General features: G+C 42.4%; 2 protein-coding genes across 5 annotated transcripts in view; both read left to right on the top strand.

The window, feature by feature from the left end:
* Window positions 1-753: 753 nt before the first annotated feature.
* Window positions 754-3,153, top strand: phax (phosphorylated adaptor for RNA export). Its single transcript, XM_086146812.1, has one exon. It carries the CDS (start codon window positions 1,039-1,041, stop codon window positions 2,263-2,265), a length of 1,227 nt encoding a protein of 408 aa, XP_086002938.1. The 5' UTR covers window positions 754-1,038; the 3' UTR covers window positions 2,266-3,153.
* A 12,056-nt stretch (window positions 3,154-15,209) lies between these two features.
* kcnc2 (potassium voltage-gated channel, Shaw-related subfamily, member 2) overlaps window positions 15,210-16,599 on the top strand; it is a 110,672-nt gene continuing 109,282 nt past the window's right edge. For all 4 annotated transcript variants that reach the window (XM_086146796.1, XM_086146795.1, XM_086146794.1 and 1 more), the window contains exon 1: window positions 15,210-16,536. In XM_086146796.1, coding sequence (XP_086002922.1) covers window positions 15,979-16,536 — 558 coding nt within the window. In that variant the 5' untranslated portion in view covers window positions 15,210-15,978. The remainder of the gene's footprint in view (window positions 16,537-16,599) is intronic.

Genomic DNA, 16,599 nt, shown 5'->3' with positions numbered 1-16,599 from the left:
TGAGCCCTTCCTACAAAAACAAGAGTAAAAGTTGTTCGTTTGAATTAATAGCAATAAGAGTCACGAATAAACATTGAGGAGTAACATTTACAAAATTCAATAAAATAAGTGTAATTGGAAATTGTGAAGTGCACCTTAAATGGCTTTCAAACACTCTAGCAAAATAAATTCAACTGTATGAATAATAAAAAAAACATTTTTTTTCCGTTTATTACTATTTCGTTACATTTTTTTCTAGTCTGTAATCCATTTTCATGTTTGCTTGCAAATTTCCAGGTTTTTTCATACTTTGGACATCTTCATAACATTTTAATAAAATAATTGGTTTGTTCTTGGCACTGATGTCATACTAAAGTTCTATTTTTCTATCTCAAGTTTTTGAACCCCCTCCATGATGATGATGTTTGTTTGAAGCAATTTTATTTATTAGCGATCCACGAAACAAAAAGTGGCTGGGGATTTGTATTTCAAAACAATGCAATGTCATTTTGAGAAATATAAAGTATTTTACTGTTTTCCAATGGGCTAATTATTTGCTTATTGACAAAACAAGCAGTTAAAACTAGCAGATTAATAAAAAACATTTCCTTCATCTAATTCACGCGAATGAATGTCTTATGACATATACTGAGGTACATATAATGCTACATATAGAGCTACATACTGTTTTCCCACGTGTATGTGTAGCTGCCACCCCGCCTTTTCCTGCTAGGGTAAGTCTTATTTTGAAAGGGCTTGACAGTAAAGGGCGGAAGTTTCATTTCACCCAGCGCCAATTCTCTCAAGAACGACTTCAAGTTTGCAAAAAAACCTTAACGGAGCGTGCTCGGAACCTCCAAACAGCCCTTAACGCGCAGGTCAGACTCTACTTCACTGCCCGGACGTTTATCTTCAACCCGCATTACTTTGGCCCTCTGCGGGGCCGAAATTGGTCAATGCGCCGCCGTATATGCTAATGTTTGGAAGGAAGTTGAGCTAACCACCGCTAATTGCCTTTTGCTACCGGCCGTGTTCCTCGGCGTGGCTCTCAGACGAGAAATGGCGGATGTCGGAGAGCTCATGGACGGCGCTCTGGAAGACGGCGAGCTCTCCGGTTCCGGCTCCGAATCGGAAATGGGAACCGCGGCCAATGCTCGACCCCAGTTGCCTCCAGCTTTCGGCGGCCTCAGAGCCTCTGCTCAGCCCCCCGCGGCCGCCTATCGGAGCTCCAGCAAGACGGCGGAGTCCAGTGACAGCGACGGGGACTCGTCGGACGAGGAGGCTGCACTGTGGCGCCGGAAGCGTCAAAAAGTCTCGAATCAACACCAACCGGCCGCCGGCCGCCCGAACCCGACCTTCGCACCTGATCCCGGCGCGCTGCGGGCCCGCAAGGTGAACAACATCTGGGGCTCCGTGGTGCAGGAACAGTGCCAGGACGCCATCACGGCGGAGCTGGGAATATTCGGCATGGAGGGGGACTTTAGCATGTCCAGCAGGAACGTGGAGACCTACAACTACGTCTTGGCCCGCAAGATCATGGAGAAGGAGCGGGAGCAGGAGAAGCAGAAGAAGGGTGAAGGCGAGGTGAATATGTTGGATGAACAGCTTGAGGAGTACATGAGGGGTGAGGGGTCAGAGGAAAGGTCGGGGGGCGACGCCAAGAGGAAGAGGCCGGTGAAAGACAGACTTGGACCACGAGCTGAGATGGATATCCAAGGCCGGTATGAAATCACGGAAGAAGACCCCGAGGATAAGGTAGTGGATGAGATTGTGCACAGACTGCGGGAACCCAAGAAGGACTTAATTGAGCGCGTGGTCGCCATCCTCGGCACCAAGAAAGCCATCGAGCTCCTTGGGGAGACGGCGACGCTGGAGGAGAATGGCGGTGTGTACACCATGGACGGCAGCAGGCGGCGCACCCCTGGAGGCGTGTACCTTAACTTGCTGAAGAACACGCCTAGTGTCTCCAAGAGCCAGATTAGGAAGATCTTCCTTGAGGAGCAGCATAATGAGTACAAGCAGAAGAAGGCGGCGCAGAAGAGAAGGCGGCACCTGCTGGCCAAGAAGATGAAGCAGGCCATCGGAACGCTCAACCTGCAAGAGCACGATGACGTATCCAGGGAGACGTTTGCCAGTGACACCAACGAGGCCCTGGAGGCACTGGAGGAGGCACAGGAAGAGGCTGAGCAGGAGGCCCATGAGGAGGCGGCGGAGGAGGAGGCCGTTGCCGTGGGAACTGAGGAGACGGCGGTGGTATACAACTCAGCAGACCTGGAGGTATTCTGAGGGACTCAGAACAAGGGCTGTGTGGACTGAAATGAACACTAAAGTCAGGTTTCAGTGTCAATGAGCAACATGTTAGTCTGTCGTTTTCTGGTTTTTTGTTTTTTTTTTACCTCCCAATAAAAGACGAATCATGTTTATGGGAAATGGTCTCTTTCTTTCATGCAGCAGATTTTCGCACAGGTGATACCAGATCGTGATCTGATTTTGTTTGTTTTTCTTAAGAAATGCAAAATTTTCAGTTTTTTTGATGACAACCAGTTGTAGATAACTGATGATTTCATTTTTTTCTGGTCGATGGTTTCGTAAATGTATTTCATCTGTGCTAGTTTCCAAACAATTTTTTTTGTCCTTTGTGAATTCCCTCGTCTTTACATTAAATCACATTTATAACTATTGAGAGGTAATTGTAATTTGTAAGAAATTAGTAACCACGTTAAGTAAAATGCCCACATGACCAAGACTTTTGAACGCAGGAAAAGAGCAGTTCTGAATATTAAAATTGTACTAATGTGCTGGAAAGAGAATTAATGATGCTCTTTCAGACTTGTATGTCTGTATATGAATAAAAAGGATGGAGATATATTGATGGTTAAAATACTGGATTTATTAATGCTCAAATTTCCTGAACAAACACTGATGCTTAGGTTTTTTTATTCCTATCAATTGTAATCTTGTCATTTTTCTGTAGACTTGATTATTTCAAGAAATATAAAGTAGGTCTATAATGGGGATTAAAGATGCAGATGATGCACAGTTAATGAAAATAAGATAATTTTTTCCAGTTTTCATTTATTCTGTCCTGCATGAGACAAAAATGTTTGTGCAGTTTCTTCATTATGTAAACTAAACTTATGTGAAAAATTAAATATTCTCATGCTGAAAAGTAAACCTTTGGTTGAACAGGTCATTTTTTGAGCTAACATTGACATACATATAATGTAAATAAAGTCTTAATTTTCTGACCCCTTTTTTGCACTTTTTAAGTTAAGTTACTTGTTATTAACAATCTCTAGAAAATTTTCATTTGAATGGGACTTTTCCCCTCTAATGATTAAGCGATTTCTTCATTGTTTTGAAATTGCTTCGGTATTAAAGTAAACTCTTGCTTTATAGTTTTTTTTTTTTAATATATTGCTTGAGAATAAAATAGCAGATTGCAGAGACAAGTTAATGTTAAAATCCAGGAAAATGCTGCATTTTTATCAAGGAAAGTTCACCCCAGAATGACATGTTTTTTATCTTTAGCTCCCTTCTCTTTTTCCATCAGAATACTCGTGATTGATCAGTTTGTATTCTCAAAGAATCCAACATTTCAGAGCGTTGTTGTAGTGCAGATTTTTGACCACCAGGTGGCAGGTATATCTAAAGGAAGGAGTGGTCGATTTAACGCAAGCCCAAAAACTACTACATTTGGAGAAGCAAGAAAGATGACGTTTTGTTTTTGCAGTTAAAATCTGCTCTAATAAAAGTAGCAGATCTCTCAATTAGACTGTATATAGGAGAGTAATAGTACATCAAAGGGTTAAAAGTACCATGAGTAACATGATAACATTTTAAAGGGAAAATGTGAAGTGAAGTAAACAAGTCAGTTCAACAACCAAGTGACTTGAGTGTTGAAATGGCCGGACAATAGAAATATTTTTTAATTAGGAAAGAAATTCCATTCAAAGGCAGGTTTATGTAACACATTCTCTCATAGGAGGGAAAATGCTCCTCATGGTTTTCAAAGTTGATACAGAAGTTAGTTTTGTAATTTTTAAAGGCAGTTATGTGTAAACACGCCATTTCAAATGCAAAAAAAGGCCCATGTCTCTCTTAATGAGGATAGGAGTGGTGTTAAATGGTTTAAAAATAGATCCAGTTCCAGTAGTGAAGCAGATAAAGCAAATATATCCACAGCGTCCAAACAAACAAGAATGTTTGAGGCAGGAGAGCAGCTATTCCAATTTTCAATGTCTGATATGCAAGGATTAGAACACCGATAATGTATGAAGGAAAAAAAGTCCAACTGAAATTAAAACTATCACCCAAAAGTCAGGCCAAAGATATTTGGCACTCAATCAAATACAGAAATGCCACTCAAAAAAACTGAAATATCACCTGATATTACAGATTGTGACATCTGTGAGCTTTTGGTTGATAAACAAAATGAAAGAAAACTGGGAAACATGACCCCCCCCCCAAGAAAAATCTCAAAATTGCCTCATAATTTACACCTTGCATGGGACAAACAACCAGAGGAGTGCCAAAAAACTGAAAATCACAGGAATTGTAAAAGAGAAAAAAAAGTTACAAAAATGAGAAAGAGAGAAGTAAACGCAAACTAAAATACAATCAGTACAGGGACTCAATCTAGGAGCGCAGATCATTAATAATTCGTTCATCGGGTTCAGCAAGATGCGGTTTTCAGATTGCGAGATGTTTGCATCTAGCGGCTCACCGCCTCGCTATCTGGTGACCGGAATCTATTTTAACAGAGTAGATAATCATCCATTAGAAAGATTGAGGTGGGGGGGGGGTTGAGTGATGGAGGCCATTGTGTAACAAACAAGTTCAAACAAGTAGATGGTGAATTGATGAAAGTGAATTAAATTAGCATGCAAATGGCTTCATGCTGTTCTGCGAATTATCCTTTAAAAGGAGTGAATAAGTCTATTCTACAAAAAATTAGAAAAATAAGTTACCTTGAAAATGAATTCAGTCTTGATATTACATGTTCCTGTTCAAACTTTGAAACTCCGTCGTGATCTCGCTGATTTTGTCTGCGTCACGTCAGTTCAGCTTCAACCACTATTTTCACTGTTCTTATTGATGTCATTGAGAGTTTCAGTCAAACTGAGCCAAGGCTGTCTGGCACTCCGTCCCACCCCCGCCACTGACACCCGAACCGGCCAAGGACCTTGTCTTTCCAATAGATCCGTCTTGTTTTTATCCTCCACTTCCTGATAAAGATCGGCAATCAGGCTGCTATTTTTAGCTGAGATATTAGAATGAAGGAGACAGGGAAAGGAGACTCTGGGCTTCTTGCACTGGTCGGTGGAAGGGTAAAGAAGCGTCTCGACCCACTTAAGTCCCAAATACTTCATCCTCTGTGATGAATGACCTCATTAGAAAAACATTGAACACCATCATTTCCAGAATTCACCAAGAGGCACAACGCATGTCATGAAAAATGAGTAATATAGCAGAAAATATGTTTTATTTTCCAAAGGGACGCTGCACCATATGACCTCAATTGACCTTTTTCGGCGATGTGAGAGTGTGAAGCTATGAGACGATGAGAAAAAGACGCAGCAGGAGGTTCCCGGAGGTATCAGGACTTCATTCTGCTTTTTGTCCTCACAAGCAGAGAATAAAGAAGCCATTTTTCTTCTCATTTGTCATTATAGTGATTTTCTGGCACTTTCTTAGCTAGAAGTCAGAGAACTCACTGAACTCCCTAGTGGCCAAAATGAAGAAAAACATGCACAGATTTTATTCTACCGCAGGTCTGGATCACTGAATATTTTAATAAAGTATTTTCACTCAATATTGAATCTAGAAACTCTACTTTTCCTTTTTGTTTAGTTTTGTATGGATGATTACATACAAAATAATGCCAGTACATTTATATGATCATTAACGATTTTAAAGTTGAAATAAAATGCCCCAAAAAACTAAATATTTGAATTGCAATTTTCATTTGGTTCAATTTACATGATATCTAGTTGGGCCACGCATGAAAATTGAATAAGAAATGTTGCCCGCCAGCCAAAATGATTGCCCACCCCTGGTCTACAGGTTCAAGGAAAAAGAATGAAATAAATTTAATTACGAGTATGCAAGGTAACATTTGGATCAGTAAATAACTACCTGAATAAAAACAAACTATTTTTGGACATCAGAAAAAGAAAGCAATGTAATAAACTATTGATAAAATGTGCAAATATCTGCTCAAATATTGGCTCTTAGAGTTTAATCTGGTGAACAAGTGAATCCATGCACATGTCAGAGGCAAAAGAAAAGCAGTTTGTAAATGGTGTAGTACAAGGTATTAATCTTCCTTTAATATGTGAGAAATGGATCAAGAAAAAAAACAAACCCATAATTCAGAGCCTTTTCACACACATTTAGACACAAATGAAATTAGATTAATTTTTCTTAGCACTATACCTTGCAGAGCTGACCAAACTGAAGACTTGGCTGTTCCATCTTCTTCTTGCTGAAGTAAGCAAAAAGATGGAGACCTTCTGTCCTCATCATCTTCATGTCCTGAACTCACTGGATAAGTCCCTGCGCTGCACCTGAAGCGATTCAAGCTGTTCTTTAACTTCGGCCGTTGATGCCTTTCCACTGGATTGGCCAACTTAGCAACAAACTTTTGCTATTTGCGATCAGAGGAGGCTGAGGAAGGCTTAGGATTTTGACATGATAAGTGCAACTCCTCCACTTGTTTTCATTCTACTAGAGGCAATCCAGGGCCTGGTCGCGGCGGCAGACCGACAAGGTCGGCTCAGGCGTCCCTTCCCCCGTCGACCCCGCTCTTGCTGGGAGAGCCCGAGGTTTTCCCAGGCCAGATGGGATACATGATAAGTCATGCTTCTGGTACATTAAAGATTGGATAGTTAGATAACTCTTAACAGCAGGCATGAAGGAGGCATCCTTACAAGATGGCCAGCCAACTCAGCTGACCTTTCTTGACACATAGAAGATTCATCTGCACCCCTCAATTGCTCTCTAAGGCCGAGCCCCTCCCACGCCGCCAAGGTAAACCCCTTCTTCCACAACAAACAGATGCGACGCACTGTTGTTCGCACATTACTGTGAAACATATGGATAAAGGAGAGAAGTTGTCACTTGTCATTCAAGGAAATCAAGACGGAAAAGTGACGGGGAATGGTGTTTTTGCAAAGCTTTGAAATTCCCTATGGAGCCCGTGTGATCTCATCGTGTACCCTCGTCAGGTGGGTATGTTGTTCCTCATCCTTCCTCCTGCAGCCGCGTCCTATTTATCTTTAAATCCCGTCTCCGTATTTGACACTTGATCAATGCCACTTAATCGCAATAGTATTTGTCGCCGTTTCATCCTGTGTCGATCATTTGTCCCGATTCTGTTAACCTACGACACTCACATACATAATGAACAAAAAAGTGCCCTGCATACTAACACCACCTTGGAATCTTGTCTCCTCCATTGTTCACAAACACACACACAGATACTCTTCTTTGTCTGCTCGATAAAATCCTACTATATTTCTGAAGAGATGCTGACGCCATTGTAGCTTCTATTAAGGGAAAACTTATTGCTCAAAAAATATTTAAAAAGAACTTGGAATGAAGGAGGAAAAACAACATCTGATTCTTAATTGCTACCTTCCCAATTATGAAATTAACAAGAATCCCAGTTCACTTTGGATTAACCGCGACACATAATGAGCAATTAGGCTACAGCGAGGCTGCAGTTCCACGCAGGAGCCTTACATCGGGGAATAATGATGCATGTAATTATGGGCAAGACGCCTGCCTTGTCTTTGCATTGATTGAGCTGTGCCTTTATTCCCTAAAGATGTCACTCTTTTCCTGCTGCACGGAGGAGGGTACGGGCTTTTGATAACGCTCGTCGCAGAGATGCTTCTGCACCCGTGTCTGTGACCACTTTGCCGTTCCGTTAACAAAGACTTGGTTTTTCTCTCGAGAATGGTCGCTTGCTTGCTTCAGGGCGGTTTGCCAGAAGATCGAGTCAGTAGTATTTCTCTTAATGAGTAGTAGCGTAAAGAACATTTCAAGAAATGTGCATTAAATCCATTTTATGAGGGACTAGCATTAAACTGCTTCTATATCATACATTCTTTTTGCCTCTAGAGATTTGAAGGTATTTTTTTCATCAACTATTGATGTACTAGCGGTTGCCTACCCTCCAAAGACAATATGAATATTTTAGTTGTATGAGTCCAAATAATCATTTTTGTTGTCAGAATCGTTTCATTCGTTCACTCTCTGTTATGCTTATCCAGGACTCAGGTTTGCACGGGGGCTGGAGTCTATCTCAGCTGTCATCGGGCAAGAAGTTGGATTCTCCCTAGACTGGTCGCCTGTCGATCTCAGTTGATCTCATTCACAAATCATTCACACACCTTGTCAATTTAGGTTATCCAATAGTTAGATATGGTTTTGAAGAAAAACCGGAGATACTGGGGGTGCAAACTCCACTTGGAAAGGCCCTCTGTTCGAATTGAACCAGGGACTTTCTCGTTGAATCAAGCAAGGAAATCGTACTGCCTCAAGCTAACTGAACAATTTTGTTTTCTGGAGTCAAACAAGTAGTTTAGTTGAGAGAAAAAAACAGGGTAATTTTACTTCCCAGAGCTGACAACATTATCTGGAGTTGTTTTGCCAAAAGCCAAACAAGTACTTTCATTTCTTGAAGTTAAGAGAAAGGTTTGCTGCAGAAAAGTTCCCATTTACATTTTTAGTCAGGTCGTGATCCATATCTCTGACTTTTTCTTCAGATGAATTTTATTTTACAAAATGTAACTAAAACTAATAGTAATTCAGAAATGCTATAATGCAACCTGCCTTCACACACTGTGAAAATGAAATGAAGGTAAGGTACTTCACGTTGAGACTACAGATGTCAACCGCTGTGAAAACAGATGTTAACTCCTGTGGGCAGCTGGATTCGGTTCAGCTGACTAATGATGTGGCCAGAACTACAACTCCCTGTGCCTCCAACCAGTTGTTTATCAAATAAAGGATTATCAAGTTGTGTTTTTGTGGCCACTATATTAGAGAAAATTTATATTTCGGAAGTTGTAATATCCAGTGACGTGCGGTGAGGTTCATGGCTGGTGAGGCACTGATGTCATCACAGTCAGATTTACAAACATATGAACCCTACAGAGTAGCTTATTCACCACTTTACTGGCAGCGGTTGACGTGTTTTGTTTAAAATATCATATCAGCATCCTTTACATGTACAAACTATAGCATAAAAAAGCACATGTAAAAAAACGTTATTATCTCTTACCTTTACCTATAAATGAAGTCCATGCGCCGCTCCTTCTGAAGCATCGATAACTTGCTTGAAGAAGTCTTCCATTTCTTTCTTCAGTTTTAAAAGTCTCTCTGTCTCAATAGAAAGCACTGCCAGTGAAGGCAGTCGTCCTTGATCGATCCTGTTCCGACTGTATGTTTTGAGTCTTTTCGGTGCCAAGAATGACCGCTCCACCGATGCTGTTGTAGCTGGAATGGTGACCACTGGCCGGAGCAACTTTGTCGCCTCAGGAACAGTTTGAATGAGATCCCTCTGGGCCAAAAAGTTGAGAAGCTGCCCAGGAGAATTACATTCATCCCTCACCGTTTGTGAGCTATACAGCCTGATTAGATCGGCAAAAAAATAGTTGGATGGCTGCATTTGACTTGTTAACTGTACTCTATCTTGCTCTATCTTGCTATCGCTAATTCTATCATTATTATTCTATATATTATCGCTAATTCTATTATTCTGTAGCCAAGTTGTAAGGGGATCAGCGGTGCCCCCTACCATGAGGCACCGTTACTGCATGCCTCACTTAATGTCTCTTCGCAGTCGTTTTATGATTAAGAGAAACACGAGAAACATGTTACAGGTGTTGACAAAAAACGTTTGACACATCAGCTGAACTGTGGAAATTTAGCTCATATATTAAAAGTGTTTTTTTTGATAGAGATGTCCATAGAGACAGCAATACGGTCTCAGTGCATAGCATGCCAGCACAGTTAACAGAATCATTGCGCAATCCATCGTGGGATCAGCTGGTTGCCACATTACCGCACGTCTCTCCTTCAAGTTCAAACGGTAAATGTGAATTTTTTTAGCGATTTTGAAAAAAAATAACTAAAATGGTGAAGCTATGTGGAAAATAACTTCATAGTACAAATCACTGAATAAATATTACCATTTAATTTATTTTTTTCATTTTGCATTTTTTTCTTTCTATGATGACAAGTGAGGCCCGGCCTCCCCTGCCTCTACTGACTGCATGTCACTGGTAATATCAGAACTGCTTTTAAATATATGCAGTTGGACGCAGAAATATTTGCACAGTGACACAATTTTCATGATTTGGGTTCTGCATGCCACCACACTGAATTTGAAATGAAACAACTCCAACAGAATTTAAGTGCAGACATTAAGGTTAAATTCAAGGGGTTGAACAAAAACATATGATTAGACACATAGAAACTGTAGCTATTGTTATAGAAACACTCCTCATTTCAGTGGCTCAAAATTAATTGGACAAATAAGCATAATCTTACATAAAATGTTACTTTCAATATTTTGTTGAGAATCCTTTGCAGGCAATGACTGCCTGAAGTCTGGAACCCATGGACATCACCAAACACTGGGTGTGACTACACACTTTGCGATGCTTTGCTTGGCCTTTACTGCAGCTGTCTTTAGTTGTTGCTTGTTTGTGGGCCTTTCTGCATTAAGTTTTGTCCTGAGCAAGTGAAATGCATGCTCGATTGGGTTGAGATCATGTGAACGACTTGGCCATATCAGAATATTCCACTTCTATGCTTTAAAAAACTCCTGGGTTGCTTTTGCAGAATGTTCAGGGTCATGCTCAGCGCCGTCCAATCAATTTTCCTGCATTTGGCTGAATCTGAGCAGAAAGTATATCCCTATACACTTCAGAATTCATCTGTCTGCTTCATGTCTTTTGTCACATCTCCAGTAAACACAGGTGACCCTGTGCCATTGGAAGCCATGCATGCCCATGTCATCACACTGCCTCCACCATGTCTTACAGAAGATGTGGTACGCTTTGGATCATGAGCTGTTCCAATTCTTCTCCAAACTTTCTTCTTCCCATTATTCTGGTACAGGTTGATCTCAGTCAAATCTGTCCAAAGAATGCTGTTCCAGAACTCGGCTGGCTTCTTCAGGTGTTTTTTTAGCAATTCTGCCCTTTCTACTGTTGAGGCTGATTAATGGTTTGCACCCTGTGGTGAATCCTTTGTATTTACTCTCATGAAGTTGTCTCTTTAATGTAGACTTAGATGCTGATAAACCTACTCTTGGAGACTGTTCTTCACATGAGTAGATGTTGTGAAGGGGCTTTTCTTCACCAGGGAAAGCATTCTGTAATCATTTACCACTGTTGTCTTCTGTGGATGCCCAGGCCTTCTTGAGTTCCCAAGCTCACCAGTGCACTCTTTTTTCCTCAGAATATACCAAACTGTTGATTTGGCCACTCCTAACATTTCTGCTACCTCTCTGATGGATGTCTTCTTTTTTTCAGCCTCAGGATGGTCTGTTTTACCTCCACTGAGAGCTCCTTTGACTGCATGTTGTGTGTTCACAGCAACAGCTTCCAAATGCAAACGCCTCACATGGAATCAACTCCAAACCTTTCAACTGCTTAACTGATGACAGGTTACCAAGGGAAGAGCCCATGCAGCCTTATTATTTTTTTCAATTGCCCGATTACTTTTGGTCCCTTGAAAAAGAGGCAACTTTGTATTAAAGAGCTGTAATTCCTAAACCCTTGCTCCAATTTGGATGTGAATACTCTCAAATTATAGCTGTGAGTCTGTGCTTTAAGCCCATATCGATTACATAATTGTATCTTGAATATGTTTTTGTAAACAGCTAAAATAAGATATATGTACACATATCCCCACTGTAGATATTAATATATTATTTTTCATTTTATTTTACATTTTATGCCTTTCAAAGCATGAATCAAATGTATGCAATGGCAAAACAACAGTTAAAAATAAATGCATCGATTAAATGCAGGGCTGCCAGCAATTTGCTGCTGTCTGAATGATGAACCTAATGATGTACTTTGTTGTTGATTTTATATTGGAATCCATATATATGAAAAAATATTGAAACTTCTGCTCACATATATCATGTCATCTTGTTCCCTCACTGTTGTATCTCAAACTGCTATTATTCCTGACCTTCTGCCAAACTAGTAGATACAGTACATTGTATTATATTACATATGGATTACATACATATCTATTACATATTTTACAGTACAGAACAGTACAGTCCTTGTCTATGTGACTTACATAAACTGGCACAGCGGTTAGTAATTCTGCCTCACAGGCCTTTTTGTGTTGAGTTTGTATGTTCTCCCTGCATCTGCATGGGTTTCCTTCCAGTCCAAAAACATGAAGTTTTTGGCGTCCGGTCCGGAGTGATCCCCCTCACCTTATGACAGGCTGGGAGAGGCTACAGCAAGACCCTGAATGCAGGGTCTTTCATAAATGACCAAGTCTCTTTCCATTACTTGAATTTGTTTCCGCATGTACAGCTCATAAGTGTTAATGAATTTAGGATTGCTGTTCCCCAGGTATTAATGCATGATGACTAATATAGCTGACTCATTTTTGCAGACTGGATCCAAATGCTGACAGCTGCTGGTCTGTAACACAACTATGCAACCTTTCCGAATTGGTCTACAAATAATGTGCATTTAAGATCTGAGACGGATCCCAGATCCTAGATGAGGAAAAGTCAGAGGAGGCATCTGCACAATCAAGCTGTTGCTGTGTTTAGTTGTACTACAACTTGTTACTGTCACTTGCCTTGTTTGACTCAAATCTATTAATACTACAAGTATTAACCGCGGTTTACTTTTCTCAAAGCATACGTTATGCTGTGTGTTGGTCTTTTTGTCTTTTTAAGTATCAAGGATTCCAGCTGATTTGTACTCACATTCATAATTGTGATAATGTCGACCTGAACCACAAAGGTTTTCAATCCTCTGGGTTTGAGCTTGATCCACCGCGATCCAAATAATTTGACACTAAATGCCGAAACTAGAATTTCAGTCAACATAATGTAAAATAATAGATCTTTAGTTGACAAAATCTAACAAATTGATAACATACACCCCTTACTACCTTCAACTTATATAGCTGTAGTTTCAAAGTGCTTTACACTTGATTATGCTCACCAATGGCGGCAGAGCTACCATACAAGGCACTGACCACACCATGAGGGGTAACTTGGGGTTTAGTGTCTTGCCCAAAGGATACTTTGGCATGTAGACAGGAAGTGCTGGGAATTGAACTGACAACCCCGTGATTAAAGGGATGCCCGTTCTACCAACTGAGCCACAGCAAGTAATGTCCACTTATTTCATTATTCTATCTCACCGCTGGTGTTTCTACTGCAACTCCCTCCTTGCCGATGCCACAGCAGTGACCATCATGCCTCTGGAGCTCATTCAGAAAGCGGCAGCCCGCCTGGTGTTCAACCGTCCCAAATTCTCCAACACAACTCCCCTTCTTATGTCCCTACACTGGCTTCCAGTAGCCGCCTGCATCAAGTTCAAGACCCTGGTGCTTGCATACCGGCCAGTGAATGGGACAACCCCATCTTATCTGCAGGTTATGGTCAAGCCACATGTCCCTACCCGCCTCCTCCAATCTGCCACCTCTGGACGACTGTCCACCCCATCACTCAGAGCCCCTGGATGCCGATCGAACCGGTCTTGGCTCTTCTCGATCTTGACTCCTCAGTGGTGGAACGAACTCCTGAAAAGGTCAGAACAGCGGGATCGCTGCCCATCTTTCGCCGTGAGCTGAAAACATACCTCTTCACCAAGCACTACCCTACCAATTGCACTTAGCGCCCCCCCCTCTCCAAAAAAAAAAAAAAAAAATGAAATGAATGTATGTATGTATATGGTTCTGAGATGGCTATTTGGTTGAGTGGTCACTTCTGACTTCCGACTACTGATATTTCAGATCTTCGGTGACTGAATTGCACTTCTCGTGAGTCACTTTGGATAAAAGCGTCTGCCAAATGACTGTAATGTAATGTAATATAATGTTTCATGGAAGTCTTCTTTTTTCTTTCGGCTTTTCCCTTGAGGAGTTGCCATAGCAAATCAACCTCTTCCATCTAACCCTATTCTCTGTATCCTCTTCTTGCCCTCTTTCACTAGGCCCAATTGTTAAAATTAATGTTAATATTAATGTTAAAATAAAACTTCTTAGCTCCTGAATCCAATTGAATTTAATTTTTGGGGGTGTAATCTACGTTATTTCTACGTGGACTACTTGCTAAATTTCCTCACAGTATACCTGTTACGCTTTCCCCCCCAGGAGCACAAACGCAGGCAAGTAGATATGCAGGGTGGTTTAATGCTTTCTAATTCGGGAGCGTTTCCACACAAGGAAGAGTCAAGACAACATAGACTCCTTCTTCAAATGAAACCGGACCATGACTGAAACCTTGGGTCCACCTTATATACTTTATTAGCTGAATTCCCTTCTGGTGCGTCGTGGCCTCCAGGTGCGGAGGATAACTGCTGTGATTACTGTGCAGCTGGCCCGGGGACCTGAGGAGTCGTGACAATACCAATGTAATGGTGAGATTCAGAATACTTCATTGATCCCCAAAAGATTAAATTGCTCTTTGTTGCTCATAATTGCTTTGTGGCTCCTACTCAGTGTTCAGATGACAAATATATGCGTCTATTTTAAAATAATCAAAAGAAACAATAATAAAACCCAATTAAAAACATTTTAGTATATACAAGTATATTTACAAATATGTGCTTAATTATGAGTATTATATATTTGCATAATTGCATCCATTTTAAAAGAATCAAAAGAAGCAATAATAAAACCCAATTAAAACATTTTAGTACATACAAGTGTATTTACAAATATGTGCATAATTATAAGTATTGTATATTTGCATAATTCCAGGTTATTGCACTATTAGTGTTTGTCAAGGTTTTTTGATGCGGTTATTTCGAGAAAAAGCTCCTTTGCCCCCCCAATGCGCTTCTTCCGCATATAAGCTGCCAATAAACTGCAACTGATTCAGAGTCCGTGTAAAAAAAAACAAACAAACAAACAACAAAACTCCTGCTCCTGCTTCCTCTCTGTGGATGGACCTGTTAAGTGTCTACGCTCCAAACCCTCTCTATGGGGAAGGAGGGGGGTAATCGTGTGTATGTAGGACAGAATCCATATATCTGCAGGCATTCAAGGAAGCTCTGTAGTCAAAGCCAGAGCTGCTCCTCTTCCTCTGCAAAACGGACCCTCCTCTTCACATGCACTGAATGTGAAACTAAATCCAAACGCCGCTGATATGAATGAACGTGAGCGAGAGAGAGAGGGAGAGAGGAGTCCTTGAGGCGGGGAGAAAAACACGAAAACACGCACGCACACGTTTCATAGAAAGCATCCTTCGGGGCGGTCGCGCAAAAAAAAACGAGATGAGTGATGCCAGCGTTACTTATTAGGAGAGGAGGCTGCGTTTCATTTTGGTGAATAACGAGCCCGACGCCGAGGAGCGGCCGCGCGTCTTGGAGAGGGCGCAGAGAGGCGCGCAACAGCGGCGGCTGAGATCAACTCTCCGAAACGCGGGTTGTCTGGTCTCGGTTGGGACGGAATCGGGGTCGGAAGGGTGCCGGTTGCTGTGGTGGTAGCGGTGGTAGCGGACGCGCACGTCTCCCCGACCGTGCCACCGCCGACGAGGGCGACGGACGCCGTCCGCGGGAGGCGTCGGGTGAAGGCGAACGGCCAGGAGACGCTGCGCGCCGCGACCTCCAGGAGCGCGTCTGAGCGGGACCGCGCGTACGTGCGTGTTACAGTGTACGTGTGCGTGTGAGCGTCGGGCTCGCCGTCGCCTCCGGACCCGATCGCTCAACTTCCAGCGTTATTATTTTTTTTTCTTCTTCCCTGCCATCGAGTCATGTCTGAGACAGAGCGATGGGCAAGTTTGACGACAACGAGAGGATAATCCTCAACGTCGGGGGCACCAGGCACGAAACCTACAAGACCACCCTGAAGACCCTACCGGGGACGCGACTGGCGCTGCTCGCCTCCGACTCAGACATCGACTCCGTGCTCGACCAGTTGCAACAAGTCCCCGGCTTCATCGAGTACAACGCGCGGACCAACGAGTACTTCTTCGACCGCCACCCAGGGGTCTTCGCCTACGTGCTCAACTACTACCGCACCGGGAAGCTCCACTGCCCGGCGGATGTTTGCGGACCGCTGTTCGAGGAAGAGCTCTCCTTCTGGGGCATCGATGAGACGGACGTGGAGCCCTGCTGCTGGATGACCTACCGCCAGCACCGCGACGCGGAGGAGGCGCTCGACGTTTTCGAGCTCAACGTGGACAACAACGTCGACGAGGACGACGACGTCGCCAAGAGGCTCGGGATCGAGGACGTGGCCGCCGACGGGAACGTCGGCCTGTGGCGGAAGTGGCAGCCGGTCATCTGGAATCTATTCGAGGACCCCTACTCGTCCCGGGCGGCGCGGGTAAGCGCGTACACACACACACGCACACAGATACTTTATTTATAAAAAAAGTTACATTTCTAG

The sequence above is a fragment of the Fistularia commersonii genome, chromosome 5 (genome assembly GCF_037954325.1).
Source record: "Fistularia commersonii isolate RoL2024-O1a breed Wild chromosome 5, RoL_Fcom_v1.0, whole genome shotgun sequence".
Taxonomy (NCBI): domain Eukaryota; kingdom Metazoa; phylum Chordata; class Actinopteri; order Syngnathiformes; family Fistulariidae; genus Fistularia; species Fistularia commersonii.
The sequence above is the reverse complement of the archived record's forward strand: the minus strand, read 5'-3'. Positions and strand labels throughout refer to the sequence as shown.

Excerpts from the sequence above, each read along its gene's own strand:
- phax (XM_086146812.1), top strand. The coding sequence starts at position 1,039 with ATGGCGGATGTCGGAGAGCTCATGGACGGCGCTCTGGAAGACGGCGAG.